Here is a 20128-nt window from a genome sequence, read left to right on the forward strand (position 1 = left end):
TCACAGATTTAACTTTTCTCAAAAATTATATACATAATCTTACAAAACCTTAGATTTCTATAAAATATAGTTTCTATCTTCGAAGCCATGGCCAATGAGTGGGTAGTACTGGTATTCATTCTGGAGAGGTTAGTTTTGTTATATATAAATAAAAAGTTACAAGTGGAAGAGAATTACATAGTTTTAAAAACATAAATCAGTGTATACATAAACAGATGGCAGTTCTAGTTCAGATATTTAATGTGTTTCATAGCTGGAAGATTGCCAGCTTTGAAAAACGAATCTGGATGTACAAATTTAGACCTAAACTATAAATAAATATTGTCAGGATGTGTCTATTTGTATCATGTTTTACCTCTTCCTTTTATAAACTTATTAGGATATATGTTCCTGGTATGATACTTTCTACTATGACACAATATACTATAAAAGTTACTTCCTTTTTTTATCTCTTAAATTTATGAATTCCATTCAAAACTTAAAGTAGTAAATAACTAATAAAACACCCAGATTTAAATATTTTAATAGTAAAGCAATAAACATGTGTAATTATATAAATCAATATCATTTTTAATTGTTCATATCAGTGCTTATTTCAAAATAGGTATACAAAATTAACATGTAAAACTTCAAGCAGAATCGAAGAGGAAATAATTTTAAACATACCCAATGACTGTCACTGTCATATATACTTTTTAAGTTTCCAATGTTATGTTATGCAATGAGTAACTTCTAAGAAATTGAATTGGAATTAAAAGTTATTTAAGTTATTACAATATAGATTTTGATATGCACGAATGCCATGAAAAGTATGACAATTTATTGAAATTTTTTTTAATGTGTATCCAAACAGAATAAAATTTTGTTCTTTATTTATTTATTATATTGTGTTATTTATTTATCATAATACTAGATTGATTGTATTTTCAGTACTTATACAATATGTAGTTTTTAATGCAGTTACTCAACTTTTCTGGTACAGTACATATAAAAATATTAATTGAAACATACTAATAAACTGGTACACTTAATAGAAAAAATCACTCTGTACATGTGAAGATTTGTGTTAAAAAAATTTAAATATTAAGTTAATACTTGTGAATATTGAAACAATTATGAAAAATAAGTAGATACCTAAAAAAATAGACATACATTAAAAAACATTGAACTAATTAATACCTTTATTTATATTCTGAACAACAATCCATCTGATTGCTAATTGTGTGTGTGTGATTGAGTTAGAGAGAAGATGAGGGATGAATAGAGCGAGAGAGCACAGTAGTTAGGATAGTTTTGATATGAGACAGTCGCGTTGAGAGGAGCACCGTGGGTGTGCCACGCACATGGCTCCACGTTTGGCACATGTTTCAACACTATTATTAAACAATCTTAAAGAAGCATATCAGTATTGTAGTGTCAACCCTCGCTCTATCACTGGGACCATGTTGATTCTAATGACTAAGCAGGTCTTTCTTGTTTGTTTGCTCCCATTGAGGTCATCCTAACTTGTTTGTTCTAGGGTCCCATCTGATAACCTGAAATAACATTTTATTGTGATATCATTTTACTATATGTAGCGATAACGGTTTGTTTATTTTATTAATTAATGACTTGTTTATAATTATTTTTGTACTAACACAGATTTTGTGCTTACTATTCCTGATTATTATTCAAAATTAGTGGATACTGGACTATCTATTTTATCAGAATTCAATGTCAGTAATGTGAAGAACCATTTTGAAATATTGTAACAATAATTATATGAAATTATAAATGGATAATTATATTTACTACATATTTATTGCTGTTAGTTTTCATTGTATTTTGTAGTGAAAATTTATCAACTGAAGATCTAACTGTTATTGTATTGTGTGGTACTGGTTCTTATTTAGTGTTATATAAGAATTGTTTTACTAACAAATAAGTTTTAGTATGAATGTAATTATATTTATTATGAATATATATTTAATTCTATTACATATTAATAACAATCAGTGTGATAATACGATGGTATGGGTAGCTTTGGCACGGTAGTTCAACTGGTAGACTGGCAAAACATGTATAGGTCACATTATTAGTGGTAATTCATGTTGCTGTTTTGTTAAATATTACATTATTCCACAGGTTGAGTTTAATGACGGACATGAGGGAGAAGTGTTCTGGTTCGATGAGGACCTCCATCCTGTCAGCCTCCAGACACAACGAGAGGCAGAAGAGTTGCGTATCAAACAGCTGCAGATCGAGCAAGAGGTAACTACTTGACATGTTCATATTGTCTTATAAAGGAAAAGCTTAACTTTTAGCAATAGACAATTGACAATGCTCTTTATTCATTTTAGAATATTTGTATTGACAAGAATAGTGTAATCAATGTACAATAAAAATTAAATGTACAATGTTCTTATTTATACGTTTATGGAAAATGTGTTCTAAAGTCCAGGGACTCCTTAGTAGTGTAGAAGGATCACTGAAGAAGCCAAACTGTAAAGCATTTCTTCAAATGTTTTGCTGAGGTTATCTTCAGGTATTTTGGAATGGAATTAAAGTAGGCTACTCCCTTGTATGATGTTTTCCTTTCATACAGGGATAGCTGGTGTGCTGGAGATGAAAGTGGTGTGTATTCCTTGTGTTGTAACAGAAGGTCTCCAGTTCTGGTCGCCCTGTTGTAACCAACGAACTATACTACTGGAACGCGCACTGCCCATAAGCCACATGTTGTGTTTTCCGGTCGCACACAGCTGTGCGTTACTGGTGTATCCATGGATTTGCAGGCGCTTAAAGTGGGCAAGAACTCACTGAGTTCTGTACTCCATACCAATGATGCTGATCTTAGAACACATTAACTTTTTATTGATTTTAAATCTAAGGGTAAATTAAGTAGATCAAGTGATGATGATGTACGGTATTAAAAATTGTAAAATATTCTTATTTGCTCTAGTTATCTCAAACAAATGCGACCACTTCTAAGTTGACGAATTCACTGAAAGCCACGAGTTATTTTTAATTAAAACTGTGACTAAACTATTATTTTAAATAATATCTCATCACATCCAAAAAACAGAAAACTTTTGACATTATAAGAAATCCAACTTAGAAATAAAGCAAAAATTGGTCAAAATAATTTTATTTTCTAACACGTAGATTAAGTGTGTCATGTTTGTAAATTTTATGTAGTTTACTTTGAAATAAAATACTGTGAATAAAAAGTTGTTTTTTTTTCATCTGGGAAATATTTTAATGCCTGTAATCTTTGTTTCCGACTTTGTAAGAAAAATAAAAGTCAAAATCTCAGTTATTTTAATATTGTACAAAAGTCCGTTTTTTTTTAACTAAAAATAAAAATCCACGGTGAAAAGCAGCTACTAACATTTGTAATAATAAATAAATTGTAGTATCTAACAATTGTATTAAGTATAGAAGGCGTTTTAAAGTGATGTTAGATCATTACTATAATGCCTGCCATATGGGCGGAGTTAGTTCTTGCCCATTTCCAGCGCCTGCAGACTCGGAACGCAGCCCAGGATTTCGGCTCGGTTTCTCCGGCCCAGAGCGCGTTCCATTATTATAATTCGATGGTTGTAACAGACTGTTGGAGTTGGTTGAGAGCTAATACTGTCAGAATTCTTAGTTTCTATAAAAGCTTACCTGCAGCTGTCTTGCGGCCTGCAAGAGCTCTAACAGCTGTTTTTTTATTATCAGGAGACTTCAGAGGATTGTCCCACCCCAGACTATTACTTCATATCTAAGGTGGGACTGGAAGAGGGATTCATAGGCTGTTTTAGCCTATCTGAATTGCCAATTTGTTTAATCGTCTTACTATATAAAGGCAAGAGCTAAGTTTTTAGCAGAGTTTGTCCAGATGAGGCTTCAAGGATAGTGTGTTGTCTAGAGTAAGGCCTAGTTACTTTGTTGTATTTGGCATGTTTAGTTCTGGTTGTCCGCTAAAATGGCTTTGTAATACAGTGAAAATAGAATATATGCTTAATCTTTTGATTTTACAAACCTTTAATAATTATAATATTGAATTTATAATAGGCAGATTAATCATCATTTCTTATAGTATTTATTAACTTATTTAATTACTAAAAATTATTCAAAAACTCATTTTAATATTGCACAAAAACACTTGACATTGGTTGTATGTTTTTAAATCATTAACTTCAGTACAAATTGTAGTGGTAATTTTTATCTTTTATACAATTAAAAAAAAAATGTTAATAGTCTTCAAAATCTCAAAATTGTTTTCTGTGAAAGAATGTTTTATGATCACTTGAATTACTAAAGTAGTTTTCATAAAAATGTCTGTAAATTCATGTTTTTTTTTATGATGCACTTAAATAAAAACACATACTGGATTTTTTGTTAGTATATAATTGACAAATAGACCATGACAAATGGCTGTGTTTACACAAAACTTAGTACATACTTCAGAAATATTTCCAAATATGTCTTTTTTTGTTAATTTTAGTTTTTTTCACATAGAAACTTCTTTTGAGTCAGATAGAACCAAATTCCCTAAACATTTCTTATTGTTAATGTATCTGGTGCTTTAAAAAAGTATATGATCATCTATACTTTATATTTTTCAAAATTTATATAACATTACATTTTGATTTTGAATAAAATGCAATCTATGGTAACTCAGTAATATCCCAACCTAATATACATTATCTAGTGTATAGTAGGAAAATCTTTTGGATTATTTTAAAAGGTGGAGAGAATGAGATCATCAGGAAGACGATTATTAAATTATTACCTGGTTTTGGTTGTAAATAAGCACAATTCAGAATCTAATAACAGTCATAGACAACTTGAATTAGGACATTTAATATCAAGGTGTACAGTACAATCTTCAATAGAAGGGAGTTCTTAAAATGGGGTTTAGTTGAATGGATAAACAAATAAGGAAGGTGAAATTGGCCCTAAAATACTTCTCTGTTTTTATAATTTGTAGTAGATAAGAAGTATTCCACAAGGGAGGCCTCTTTTTTATTTTATCAGTAAATATTTCTGTATTTGCTACAAGAAGGCAATAAACAGACAATACAATGCTTACGTGCATGTGCTACCTAGCCACCAATGTTGGCATCAATGCGGATCAGGTTATTTCTCAATTCTCTGACATATGGTTGCATAAATAGACAGAAACTTCTTTTATCCTTTATATACAACATTTCTTGTCATTGCATTTTCTAAAGTATATGACACAAATTTTATGTAACGAAACGACAGACCATATGTACGACAGCGTATGAAAAGCTTAGTTTGTTTCCATTCATTTTTAATACACCGGGAGTTTGCTGGATCATGATGTAAGACACAAATTGGATGCATAAAAGGGCTCTCACCTTTGTTCCAGCTGTTAACCATTTCTGCCTTTATTTCATGACAAGTGTTTATAGTTCATATTAAGGAGTACCATAGTTTTTCATTTGTTTTCTTAAATAATGTTTTACTTAATTTTGGTAACTATGGACTTGTCAGCCATAAAAAGTAATATCATTTAAATGCGGCATTAAAAAGCTCTGCATAGATTTTTTGTATTTTTACCACACAACTTTTGTATGAAATTGAGAACCTTTAGTTATCTCAGCTATCATTTTTTTTAAACATTTAATTATTATAATTACTCGTATAACTAAATACCAAATCAACTTTGCTGCATATTTAATATGCAATATGTAACTTACTTACTTACCTTGAGTGCCTGCACTCAGTATGGTATAATGTAATATATGAAAGTTCCTTCACTTGTTCTGCACTGTCTAGAGCAAATTGGTATATCACCTCACTCCTTTCTTATGTGAAAACTGAAATAAGAGAACCGGTTTGCATGTAGTTAAGAAATGATCTTTTATAAACGTTTTCTCTGAACATAAGCTTGTTTTTTTTTTCAGATAAAACAATTGGAACAGGCTCAAGAGAACATTCCCTCGTATTACTATGTACGAGAGATTCCTAACAAACCACCCCCACCCTATACCCCACCAGGACAGTCAAAGGAACCCGCACCCGCTAGACAGGAGGACATAGAGAGTATGGTGACGATGGCGGTACAGAGTCTTGGAGCTGTCTGGCTCAGAGGAGAGGATTTGTCCACTATTCAACCTTCTGAGCAATATTCGTCTACACATGTCGGCAACCACACATACAAGAAGTTCCTTTTTGACCTGGTCAGGCAGGTTCTAGTAGATATCCCTACAAACAGAGAAGATGAGACAGACACACCGCCTTGGGAGAGGGCCATTTGTAGGGTGAGAAGGCTGGTCGTGCCCAAACTAACCGAAGAGACTGTGACCGGATATGTGTTGAAGAAAGTGCGTATTTTGTTTGGTTTTGAGCCCAATGCGATCAAGGAGAGCCTAATAATACAGTGGTCACGCAAAAAACGTGACAGAGTGGACGAGTTATTGGTGCGCGACTCACAAGAGGAAGAACAGGAGTGGACGGATTATAGCAAGTGTGAGGTGTCTATCAAAAACACAATGGCACTAAGTATATTTGACAGTCTTATAGAAGAAACGACCCTAGTGTTAAACAGCGCATTTGAGAAGAAAATGAAACATGCACAAGAGGAAAAACAAGAGAAGACGGATTATAGCAAGTGTGAGGTGGCTGTCAAAAACACAATAGCACTAAGTATATTTGACAGTCTTATAGAAGAAACGACCCTAGTGTTGAACAGTGCATTTGAGAAGAAAATGAACCATGCTTAGGAATTATAGCTTTATTGATTCTGAAGAGTTGGTTTTAACTATGTTCCTTTTTTAAAGGAGTACTATTGTCTATTGTTTAAAGCAAATTATTGTTGATATTTTAATAGTGATCAATCTCTTCGGTTAATTAAAAGAAAACTGTAAAAATCACCTCACTAAAAATATTGTATACGTTTTGTAATTTAGCTTGTAAATATTTGTTTTATTTTGCAAACTAATTTACATTTGTGTAAAAAAGAACATTGTAATACTCGTATATGTTAAGTTTGTTCTACACTTGTTTTAATAGCAAATGAGATAGTTTGATAGTGTGTACCTTACTGGTCTATTAATGTTATAGATAGATTTAGATTTAGTCATTTTGTAAAGTCAAATTTGTTAAATTTTGTACACATTTTTAATAAAATGTAAATGTCAATATGTGGTGTATCTCTATCGACAACACTAGACTGAATTATACTTTAATTACCAGTGCACAAAAAGAACAACCTGACCTAACTAAAACGATCTAGTTTTTTTCTACAGCTATCAATGGGTTAAATACAACAAGGTGATAAAAGCATTGCATAGTGACCCCACTATAACTGAATTGTATTTTTTCTATACAGTTGAATATTCAGTTTTTTTGAAAGTCAATAATAAGTTAACAATTAATGATAACAAACTAAAGACTATTAAACTTAAAATACCTAAATCTTAAAACAACATAAAAGGTTTAGAAAAAGAAACAAAATTTACAATAACAATGAGCAATCTAATCTAAGAATGCAATTGGACCTGCTGCATCACAACTGGATCTATCCGAGGACCTCCTGTATACCATAGAAAGCTCTACCAGCCAAGTGGCTCTTTAAATGAACTTTAAATGATTTTAGACTATTTTGATTTCTAATATACTGAGGAAGAGAATTAAATAATTTTGGGCCAAAGTAAAAAAGTTAATTTTTGAATAGGGATAGTCTGAATTTATTAACTACAGAGTTTTGCTTGTGTCTTGTATTGTAAAAGTGATCAAAAACATACAAATTACTTCTGTTTGGAAAATGTATAACATGGAATGGTAAATTAAAAGGCTTGCCAATATTAGAGCACCACTTGTTCGGAAGAACTCCCACAACTCTCTCAGTGGTCCAATCTCCAAACTATTCTCAAAGCCCTCTTTTGGAGACAGAAGGCTCTATTAAACAAATTGGTATTACAAAAATCTCAAAACATTATGCCGTATATAATTTTGGACTCGGATAAGCCACCGTAATCCAGTTTGAGAGTTTGATTGTTTGATGGTTAGAGTAGTTGATAGAAAAGAAATTATGAAAATCATAGGCAACCTAAAATATAGTTACAGTAGTGGATACAATGATATTCCGGTACCAGTACTTAAAGATGTGTTTGCGTCAGTATTGCAAACTCTGACCGCTAGATCGCATGAGCAACACCGTTCCCGGTTTTCTACAGTTTCTGCAATAAGGAGCTTGCTAGCTAGTCCAATCCTCCTCAACTCCAAGTACCGGGAACTAGTTATCTGTCCCACCTGCTTCAGAACTTTCTCAATCCTCCTGAACCCTAGATCTGGCAGTTTCTAAAGTAGCAGGGTACTATTTCACGTTTTGTATGCGTTATTTTAGAAATTCATAGCAAATATTTATATACTCAATATATCAAATAATTGATCTTGCTGTTTTCATAAAATTCTGAAGTTTATTTATGTACCAATAAATGTACACTTGTTTTGTTATATATTAATTTTATTAGGGTGAACATACAAATGTAACATTTGTAAACAAAAACTTCAAATTTGCAAAACAATGCTAAGTAGTAAAATGTTTTTAAAATTGGTTTTTAAAACTTTAAAAATAAAACAAGAATAAAAACTTAGATATAACCACTCTTTTCCAAAATTGTGAATAGCCGTCTACTTTATAGCGTAAGAGTTGTTGAAAAGTGTAAGTATAATAAAACTTGTCAATTATTACTTAACATTAGTGTTTAATAATGTGATATCAAGTGCAGAGCGAAGGAAGAGAGGAACTAATTGAGGGGTAAGGGGGGAAGGGCAAGTGCACTCCTGCTCGTGCATCCACAAGCAACGCGGCAGGAAGCAGACTGAAAATCCAAAGATCCCATATGAATGCGTTTTTTACAATTTCAAAACTCCAAATTTTATATATCATTCTCCCAGAGGGAGTAGCATATTTTCGATTCCAAAATATAAGAAATTTATATTTCTTCTGTAAAATTTTAAACATAGTGGAAAAATTAACTCACGTTTTTCAAAATAAAAAATATGTCCCTTCCTCTGATCATATTTCACATACTTACTGTAAAAACTTGAAATCCTTAATATAAGTATTGTGACTATTATATTTAAGAAAATTTTACTCAACCCAAAATCGATTGCACCACCTTAAAGGTACTGTGGAGTTTCTCGGTGATCCACTATTGTAAATATATCCTTTTTATCTGGACATTTTCTAGAGAAAATTAGTTTCAAAAATAAAACCTCTTTTCAAAAAGGGTGATCAATTGGATGCAGCTAATTATCAGCCATTGGCCTTGCTGCCTGTAATATCTCAAATACTTGAGCATGCAATGGCGAATCAGTTGGTTGAATATTTAGAAATATATGATTTATTTTACAGCATCTAACATGGTTTCAGGAAGGGTAGATATATTTTTTATGGCTGGCACTGATTTTCTTGAATCTGTGATTGATTCTGTTGATAGAGGCGATATGGTGTTAGGAGTCTTCATGGACTTGCATAAGGCATTTGACAGTGTTTGCCATACAAGTTTGCTAAATAAGTTGACTATGCTTGGTATTCAAGAGAAGGAATATGATTGGTTTAAGTCATATATATATATACAAAATAGACAGCAGTATATATAAATTGAACACCTAAATAAAAAAATAATTTTACAATTAAATATGCCTCAACTCTAAAACAAACATTTTTTGGGGTGCCCCAAGGATCAATATTGGGACCTCTGCTATTCTTCTGTTACCTTAAAGGTATTCCAGAGTTATAAAAGTTGTGTTTGTACGCTGTTGATGCCACTTTGAAGGTTAGTGCATCATCTAAGGAGGAAGTCGAAATATCAGCCTTCCTCAGTTTGCCAAATGTAAATAAGTTTTTCCAAAGAATTAATTTAATCTTGAATCCACAAAAACAGTTCATTTTGAGTTTAATGCAACTATAGGCAGAAATAAAATTAGTCCCAATATACAAATTTAACAAGTTTCTGTACTGAAAGCTGAAGAGGTAAAATTCTTAAGCCTTTCTTTAGACAGTTCTCTAATTTGGAATAAACATTCAGATAAGATTGTCTCAAAATTAATTCTGGTTTATATGCTTTTTGTAGAATGTCAAAATTATGTACAAATCAAACACTAAAGTTTATATAATTTTCATATTCATTCACATATTACATTCAGTATTTCTTTATATGGATCTACATCAGCAAACAATTTTGATTCAATTTCAATTATTCAGAAAAAAAGCAATCCGTATTATTCTAAAATTGCAATGGAATGAATCAGTTAAAATCCATTGCCCTCAATTGTGGATAATGACAGTTTATAGTGCATATATCTATAGCACTATACTGTCAGTCAAAAATCGTGTAAGAGGACATTGTATTATAGTTGTGAAGTACCTGTGGCGACATTCATAACTATAATAACTAAAATAGAAATAATATGGTTGTAGATTGTCATAATTTGCAATTCTATTGTAAAAATCTCAAATATATTGGTACACAATTCTTTAATATACTTCCAAATTACTTAAAATTAATGGAAGAGACTACGATCTTTCAAATTAAATTGCAAAATTCCCTAACCAACTTACCATTATATTCCTTCTCTGAAATTCATAATGGATCAAAGTTATATGAATTTATGTTACCATTTATTTTATACTTATCTAGATTATTCATAGTCCATCAACTTTCATGGATTTATTGTGGACTTTACAAACACCCACTGTATTTAAATGTATGTATTTAAATATATCTATTGTGTAGAGATGGTGAGATGGTGGGAAATGGTCTTTAATTCAAAGCAGATGCGTGATAGGTGAGTCTTGAGGACCTAAGCCGAGGCTTTTGTATTGGCTTTATGTCTCCTTAGTCAGACCTGCACTAGTGTATGGGGCTGTTGTCTGATGGCCAAAAACGGAGGCCAAGTAGCTTGTCTGGGATTGCCTTGCTATCAGTGCACCGGGTGCAGCTCTAGATTGTTGCCTCAACCTCGCCCCTGGATATTGTTATTCGGGCTATGGCCAGGAGGAGTGCCTACTGTCTTCAGCAAGCGGGACTTTGGTCGAGCTGCACCAGTGGGCACTGAGAATTAGCATCCTGATTCAGAGGGATGCTCTGCACATGATCTCTGATCAGATGCCACAAAAATGATCCTTTTTTTAATTTTGAATTGTGATACCTCCTAGGGACGATTGGTCGGAGGAAAGGAAACCTCTTCCACCAGCGGAGCTGAATGGTTTACAGACAGCTCTAAAACAAAAAGTGGCACAGGCACTAGAATTGTGGAAGTGAGACTATGCAGGGAGCTGGGTGGTCCCTCTGGGTCCTTATCCTACAGTTTTTCACACAGAGGTCACAGCCATTACCCAATGTGCTCATGAGAGTCAGCGGTATAGGAGTAAGACGATCAATTTCAATTTTCATGGATAGTCAGGCAGCACTGATAGCGCTGAACTCTTGTGTGTTCAAATCCAAACTTGTCTGGGATTGCTATCAAGTCGTTTCTTCCCTTGCCAGAATCAACAATGTTACTGTTTGTTGGGATCCTGGTTATGAGGGCCTGGGAATGAAAGAGCTTATACCCTGGCCAACCAGGGCTCAGCGTCACTTATGATGGGTCTTCAACCATTCCGTGGTATTTCAAGGTGAGAATCCTTTGGGGCTGTCTCGAAATGGGTCCACGCTGAACATGAGACAAGGTGGAGGTTGCATCCGGGTATGAGAATGAGCAGAATGTTACTACAGTCACCTTCCTCCAGGGTGACATCTAACCTTGTCTCACTAAGTATCGATGAATTCTTGGGTTATAGGTCTGATTAGAGGTCATGGTCACCTGAGAAAGTATCCTTCAGAGGATCTGCTCTGTAGAATGTGTGATGAGCAGGCTGAAATTGCCGAACACTTGCTCTTTGTTTGTCCTACAATAGCAAGGGAGCAGTATGCCATCTTTGGTAGTTTGGACAAGGGTGGTGAATTTCCCCAGGAGGACCTGATAGGTTACTTTTGGCGGTTTATGGAACTGTTGAAATCATAGACTGGTAGGCCTCATGGAGTGCGCAAAAGGCCCTTGAGGCTTAAGTGCATGGCAATAGGCCGTCCCATAGAAGAAGAAGAACAAGCAACCAACAACTGTAATGAAGTTTGGTTCCAGCAGAATAGAGCACCTCCACACTATGACCTTCAAGTCCACGAGTATTTAAACAATATTTTCCAAATCGCTGGATAGGCAGAAGAGGAAGTTCAAGTGGTCACCAAGATCGCCAGATCTATCTCCACTTGACTACTTTGTGTGGGGTCACATTAAAAACATCTATAAAACAAAACCCCATTGCTTAGGGATAGAATAGTATCGGAAATTCAAAAACTTCCGTGTGAATCCATACAGCGTGTTGTTTCAAGTTTCTACAATAGGCTTGGACATTGTCAAACTGTCCTGGGACAGCAGTTTGAACATCTGATATAAAAAATATAGGTTAGTAGGGTTTTAACCATGTTATTGCTTTTAATTACTAGTGCTACTGTAACTTTACATTTAAAAATTTTAAACTGCCTACCAAAAAGCCCATATTGTGGAAATGGTTCTATTTTGTTCCCAGAGGGGTGTCCTGAGTATCATTTTTTCTATCTTTGTCAATTGAAGGTTGAGCAGGAACCATCCATGCTTTTGACTTTCATTTAGCTAATAATTTGTACTGGGTAGATATAGAAAGCTTTAGTTCCCACTGTTTTTCTTTTATCAAGATCTTACAAAAGAGGTGTCACTTAATGGGTCTTTACATTTAAAAATATTGAGCCACTCCCCTCCCCCCACAAATCCCATTTTGGGGAAATTGGCAAAGTTGTGACAGTGACTAAAAAGATCACTTCTATTTCCTAGGAAGGTATCCCGAGTTCCATCCCTCCTTTCCTCATCTTTATCCATCAAAAACTAAATAGAGTGTATCCATACTTTAACTCACACTATATAGCAAAAAACCAGCAATGCTTATAGATAATCCCACCCATTGACTTGAGTGATCCATGGAAATATATTTCTATCCAAGTGAGTATGCGCAATGATATCCCATAACAGTCCGCAGCTTTTGGACCTGATTTAGAGTTGATATGACTTGTGAATTTTTCCCAGTCTCTGTAATAGTGTTAGAATGGCACAGCAACAATTTGCAATGGTGCCTAATAACAACAATTTTGAAGCCAACACCTTTTGTGTCTACAGTAACAAGGTGAAGTGCAGAAAAATTATGAAGATACCTGAAAAGTTCTAGAAACTAAGGGGCATATGATGACATCTCACTTTCAAAGAATTATGAAAGAGAAGGATATTGAGGTGATTCAGCTTCAAGTTGTACTTATGACACTTAAAACTTTCATGTTGCAAGTGTCTTTTGATCTAGATCAGACTTAAATTCTTCAATTGCGAACACCCGCCCTGCCGCCGATGATAATTAAATTTAAAGTGGTTATTTAAATGCGCACTTATATTCTCATGTTCTTTCTGACATTAATGTTTATCAAATTATCTATCTTGGGGTTGGAATTCACTAAATGTTTCTTGTTCAAATTGATTGTTTTTTATATTGAAGTTCAAATAATTATTAAAAATGAAATTTGAGAATAAATTTAGATTTATCTCACATGAATGAGTTTTAATGTCATAAATCAATTCACATATAACATTTTAGAAACTTAAAATGGGTATGGGTAAAATATAATTTCTTTCCAAACTGGTTTTCTAATCAGGAGATTTAAAATTTTAAGCTTTAAATTTTGCTCTAGAAATCATTATTATGACTTTATTAATTCATGAACTGTTATCACAATCACGTGTCATAACTTTTGCAAAACAAAATAGTATAAAACTAGACTTCTCAACAATATTACTGCTAAGAACGGAATAAACAATATTAGAGCCAGCTGGCTCTACTTAATTAATTATTCATGAAGGATGAAACATGTTTGTAAATTTTACACAAAAAGAATAAACCGTTTATTCATGAAACAAAAACAAAGCTGTGAACATGTCAGTCAGTAATTTGAGTAAGGAGGGCCGTGCCCCGCAGTATCCAGTGGCTCTGGGGCTCACGGGAGGGCAGGTGCACAGTGACCACGTAGTTGGTACTGTGACCAGTGGTGCTGAGGGTTCCTGCACGTACGGAAGTCTTGTAGAGTGGCGCAGCATAGCGCAGTCGCGTCGTATCCATCTTGGTCACCGGGAGTAGTTGCATCACAGGCAATGGTGGATTGATTTCTCCTGATACGACAATAATTGTTCATGTTTTAACATGCAACCTGTTTGCAACTTTAAAGTGTTGTTCTCTACACATAAATACAATTTTACTTTTCTTACCTGGCTTTGGGTCACACAAATACCCAACTTTCTCATCGAATCGACCAGCGTCAACAAACAAACCATGTACCAGTACTCCATCTGTGGGAACTACTAGGTCCTTGTAGGCTTGTTCATCCTGTACAATAAGACAAACGTTTATTTTCCATAAAAACTGAGATTTTAAGAAATTTTAAATCTAGCTCAGATGTAGTGTTATGTTTCACATTTATTAAGTGTTTTGTCCTATCTCTGCTTTTTATTTAAATTTGTTTGACAACGGAGGGTTTGTAAAGGTAACTATTCTTTTTTTTTAATATTTGCCTTTGTTAAGTGAAACAAAAATTGCACCAAAATAGTCCAACGATGGATGGTGTGCACCTCATGCTCAACAATGTTGCCAGTTTTACGTGTATGAAAAATTACTGATCAGTCTCATCATCTGTTGCAATAAAGCAACGTCTTCAGTTGTTACCGTAAATAAATATTAGCATGACTGTTTTCATTCATTTGTTTTGCAGACAACATGGAAATCAAACACAGTAGTGGCCACAGCTATGTCATAGCAGTGGTCAGCAGCGATATAACAACACCGCCTCAAATGTTATCTGATACGGTCTGCTTTATCTTCTATATATTGAAAAATAAAAACAGTCTTACATGGTTTGTGTGATTTTCTACCACTGTATGAAATTTGTTAAGATCTCTTACAGCCAAGAGAAAACAATAATTTATGGCTAATCCAGAGACACTTATGTCAAGCAGCCACATTTTTAATGAATATAATGACTTGTTAATACATAATACAGATTCCTTTAACTTGGAGTAGAGTTAAAATTTGAAACATAGTATAGTTATCCTTACCTCTCGGATACTCCCTCGATGGATCAATTCTATAGCCTCCTGATCAATGTAAGTATCCAGAACAGTGAAGTCCACCATCAGCTCATCTATGGGAGTGCTATACTTACGAGCGTGGGTCTGCAGGCACCCAGTCATGAAGCCTTGAGGAAAAAAGAATCCAGATAACCAAAACGAAGTTGGCTGGCCCCACTTTAGCCACATCTGAATTAAAAAAATGTGTTAATCATTATTTAGTACCAAAAAGTACTCACTCACTGAACAAATCTATCAAAATCATCAGCCTTACTGTCCATTTTAGTATATCAAATATTTTACATACTGTACTATTTTGGCTCTTGAAACAGTACGTAACGGCTAGTTGAAATACCATTTAAAAAAGGAATAATCCATAATGTTGTTTACTAGGGATACTGGTACAAAATGTAGTTATACTAACTCCTTATGGACAAGATTTGACAGATATCAGATGAAAAATTTCACTTTGTACCTCAGTAAGCACACTATATTTATTTTCTCTGCCATTTACTTTGATAGTCAAAGTAATTTTTTATATTAACAATGTCATTTTGTTAATTTTTTATCATTGTTTTCAAGTATTTGTAGTTTTGTGTGAAATGCAGTATTTAAAGATATATTTAAATATTAGTTTACGATGCTTAGTATTTTATTTAAAATATTCTCAAATGTTGGAGTGCATTGTTTTATTTGATCAATTACATTTAAGGAAACCAATTCGAATTGTTTACATGGCGGTATTGAAAAATATCATGTTACAAAACTCCAATAAAATTTAAAATTGAGCATTAATTTACAAGAACTGTTTTATCTATTCAAATCACAGATTATAATTTTAAACTAATATGGGTGAAAGATAGACAAACATAAAATGCAGTGCTTTACAAAGGAAAACATGCATGCCACAGCATTTTCAAAATCAATCCAAAGACAGTTTATGTTTCCAAGTACAGTGACCAACTTTTTAATGTTTCTTTTATAATATACTTGCAAAGCCAAAATTAAACCATACTGATAAAACTAGAGAAATTAAAACAAAACTGAATACAAACACTTACTGAAATAAAATCAAGTTTTAATTCAAGATCTCGTATCCAGCTTCCAAGGGTTTTTAATGATGGGTAAGCCACTCTAGACCATAATTTTGGAACCTGCAAAATTCATGTAATCAAATGCTTTATTAAAGAATACAAATGTCCTCATGCTGACAAACAAATATTTACCTATTATTAATAATATTCAGAAAATTTAGTCATGTTGATTACTTAACTGATGGTGTAATTCTTTCCTTGGGTGGCTAAGAAAGACATATGAATATATTTGATTTATTACAAATTTGAAACCAGTCTACTACTAGAATTTCAAAATTAAAAACGCTTAGACTTTCTGGTTTTTTTTTCATCCTTAAAGATTTGATTAGAACAGGGTAGCCACTCCAAACCTTTATTCAAATTCCCGGTTGAATATTCCCGATTCTCTAGTCTATTTTTCAAACCATTATTTATTATACAACTACAATACTGTATTTAACCCTTATACCGAGTGGAAAGCTAAAGGTTTATTGTCTCCAGCTGTATCTGCAGGAAATTACATCAAGCTGCGGTGGTTAGCAAATTTCATCGCTAGGCTCCTTAGTTTTTATTTTTGAGTCTTTCAATGTATTGACATAACATTGTATATACCTAATAACTTTCCTAATTTCCTTTCTATCATGTTTGGAAAATACATGTATCTAATCTAAAAAAATAAGCAGAACAAACAATTACCAGTAGAGCGCTAGTGTGGGGCAGCATGCAGTCCAGCATTCGGGTCAGAGATCTGCGGTGCATGAACTTTCGGTACGGGGCAATGATTTTACCAGTACACAAGGTAGTTCAACCAACAAATAAACCTACTGTCATCTGAACTTTACTTATAAAAAAGCTTAAGAATGCCATTGTAATTCAATAAAATTCACAAAGATTCGGGGAAATAAACATATTTTTTAAATTACAAGTCACATCCTCTACCTTCTCTTTTTAAATTATAGAAATGGTAGCTTGTAAAATGAGATTCCAGAATGCCTTGTAAAAATATATGGATATATTATATATTTATAGATAATCTATTTATGTACAACTACACAAAGTACGTCTAGATAAAATAAAAATTTGTGATCATCTGTCTACTGCTGAGCAGCTAACGTCCACACATAGAACTTGCAGACACGCTGGCATTGACAAATACAGCATAGAAAATACGTAATTTATTTATACATCATTATGTTTCTAATTAGTTTTTATGCACAAAGAACTACAAAAACACGTTTTAGCAATCAGTAATTTGTATATTGCCAATCAGTTGCTGTCCACGAATAGACGCAACAGAATTGTGACAATGAGCAAAAATAAATATAGAGAATACTAATTATAAACAAAATATTATTTTTTCAAGTTAGGTAATTTGTTAATTTGGTTATCAATATACATTTTTCATACTTCAAGTAAAAAACTTGTTAACAATCAGCAATTTGCGCTGATCAGCTGCCATCTGCGAATAGACTGATTTGAATTCGAGATTCAGCTTCCACATATAACTAATTGTAATATTATGAAATTTTTATATTCCAAGCGTATTATAAGAACTTTTGCTGGTATCGGAATCAAGTGAAAATAGCCGTGGTTTAGAATATCGGAATCGATCCATCCCTAGTAAAAATTCCAGAGACATCATAATAATTCACACATGTTTCCCAGAGCCCGAAATGCATGCATTTTAAAAAGAATTTCATTGTTGGTGGTAACCATGATTACAGACCAGCAAAAGTATTGTGCTTCTGAATACATCCCACTGCAGACCTATATATGAAGAATGAATCAGAAAGATATCTGCTACAGAAATTACTAAGGTGCAGTTAATTCGTGATCTGTAGAATAAGTAGGCACCAGTTCGGAACAGAACCACCCATAGTTGCCCCAAGAATATGAGCACAATTAATGTTATCAATTACAAGCTCTTAAATATTTTGTGTTTACCCTTTACGATAATACAAGAATAGAATCATTCCACCATAACAACACAACTACAAAGTAAATAAATCCAAGAAAAGATCAAGTCACAACGTGTTTGTTAGATTACAGTCATTGGACTAAGAATCAAGATGAGGTAAGGCTCTTCATATACATTGGACTATTTTATTTAAACAGTTTGAATACTGTCTGATCTGTTTTAATACTGTTTATCAGAGAACTGACAGGATTTCTACCACCTGTTGTCCAGCCAGCGCTGTTGTGATGACAAAAAATTGACGTGTGTGGTAGATTCAGCCACCTGCACAAATTGGCGACAATATTAATAATAATAATAACGTCTTTATTTGAAGTGATTTTCAACATTACATTGTTGTTTTTCAAAATAACTCGTCATAAATTTTCAATCAAGGCACATACAAATCTATCTATCATCATCCGAGAAATACAAACTTAAACTAATCAAACCGATAATACATTACATTAAACAGCAGTAGATATGAATATGCCGGTTCTAGACCACTTTTGGGACAGACAGAAAATCAATGTAAAATACTGTCCATTGAACCATAAACAAATCTAATAAAATCTAACAGGAAAGCACGAATGTTAAATAACCGAATCTTTAGCTGTTTTACTGTTCAATGTTTGCTTCTACATTTATAAGCTGTTTTAATGAAAAAATCAAAAAATCTTAATATAAAAAATCTTTATTTCTACAAAGTTAATTGTAACACAGTCTTTATCTTTTATAGTCTTCTTTCCAGTAACAATCAAGTGTAATTTTTTCATTTTTGTTTAATTCTTTAATCTTTTTTCTCATCCAAAAACAGTCAAAAATCTGTTCGGTAAGTGTACTTTACAATCTTCCAACTCGGGCAATTATTGTAAACCCGAATTTATCTTTCATTTTCTCCAAATTCAAGATTTTATATCTCTTTTTTTCTTCCAATTCCACTAATTTCTTATATTCTTTGAATCTTAGTTCACCAACCTTATTCAACTCTTGTAACAGCGCTGCCATTTATTATAGAAAAAATCTTTTAACTAAATTTAGTTAAAAGATTTTTCTATAACAAATAGAACAATCTGAAAACATTTGACCAGAAATTGTGCTGATTTGTGTCAAAAATCACTACTTCTCAAAATTTAAATTTTACAAATTTTTGCTCTTTAAATAGAACAATCTGAAAACATTTGACCAGTAAATTGTGCTGATTTGTGTCAAGTTGTCACAAAAAATCACCACTTCTCAAAATTTTAGTTTACAAATTTTTGCTCTTTAAATATGGAGCGGAAAAAAAGATAGAGTGCCCATACTGCAAAAAAGACATTTTTGAACATCACTATACTCGTCATTACAATTCGAAAAAATCATTTGAAGAACAAAGAAATTTATAATAAAGAACTAAATTATTTGAGGACTTGGGCTAAAGAGAATCAAATCGATGGTCACGAAAAGATGTACAATATAGAAAAATTGCGTGAATTAAAGAAAAGCTTTAAGGAAGATAAAAAAGATCTCAATCTATTTAATGATGAAAAAAAATTCAATCAATCGCTGAAAAATTGTCCTTAGAAACAAACGATAAAACTAAGTCTGAAATGATCGAAGAAATTGATAAAACTCTTAAAGTAAAATCCGAAAATATCATTGATGTAGAAGTTTTATCCTCAATACACGGTCTTTTCAAGCAATACATTTTAACAAACTTGAACGACAATTCCATGTCAATTTACAAATATCTTTCAATTATGCGGTCAGAAATTAAAAGTTTAAATCGAGAAATTTCAAGAAAATGTTAAAAATATGAAGGGCTATCTCTCTTTGGAATGTGAATACGAACCGAACTTTAGTGGAATGGTGAAACCGCAAACATGTCTAATGTATTTTACTAATCAAAGCAGACGAAATCTTTTGACGTAAACGACTTTATTAC

At 32.9% G+C, this 20128-nt stretch overlaps 2 protein-coding genes across 3 annotated transcripts in view; one reads left to right on the forward strand and one right to left on the reverse strand.

Annotated features, from left to right (window-relative positions):
* The window catches only part of LOC124362837 (centrosome-associated protein 350-like), a 73448-nt gene extending 66314 nt beyond the window's left edge, over nt 1-7134 (forward strand). For both annotated transcript variants that reach the window (XM_046817687.1, XM_046817696.1), the window contains exons 23-24: nt 2125-2250; nt 5898-7134. In XM_046817687.1, the coding sequence (XP_046673643.1) occupies nt 2125-2250; nt 5898-6716 (945 nt within the window). In that variant the 3' untranslated portion in view covers nt 6717-7134. The remainder of the gene's footprint in view (nt 1-2124; nt 2251-5897) is intronic.
* Nucleotides 7135-13938: 6804 nt separating this feature from the next.
* The window catches only part of LOC124362987 (dynein axonemal heavy chain 6-like), a 100274-nt gene continuing 94084 nt past the window's right edge, over nt 13939-20128 (reverse strand). Inside the window, 4 exon segments of the mRNA XM_046817996.1 lie at nt 13939-14226; nt 14323-14440; nt 15166-15366; nt 16239-16331. Coding sequence (XP_046673952.1) covers nt 13997-14226; nt 14323-14440; nt 15166-15366; nt 16239-16331 — 642 coding nt within the window. The 3' untranslated portion in view covers nt 13939-13996.

This window comes from Homalodisca vitripennis, chromosome 1 (genome assembly GCF_021130785.1).
Source record: "Homalodisca vitripennis isolate AUS2020 chromosome 1, UT_GWSS_2.1, whole genome shotgun sequence".
NCBI classification, from domain to species: domain Eukaryota; kingdom Metazoa; phylum Arthropoda; class Insecta; order Hemiptera; family Cicadellidae; genus Homalodisca; species Homalodisca vitripennis.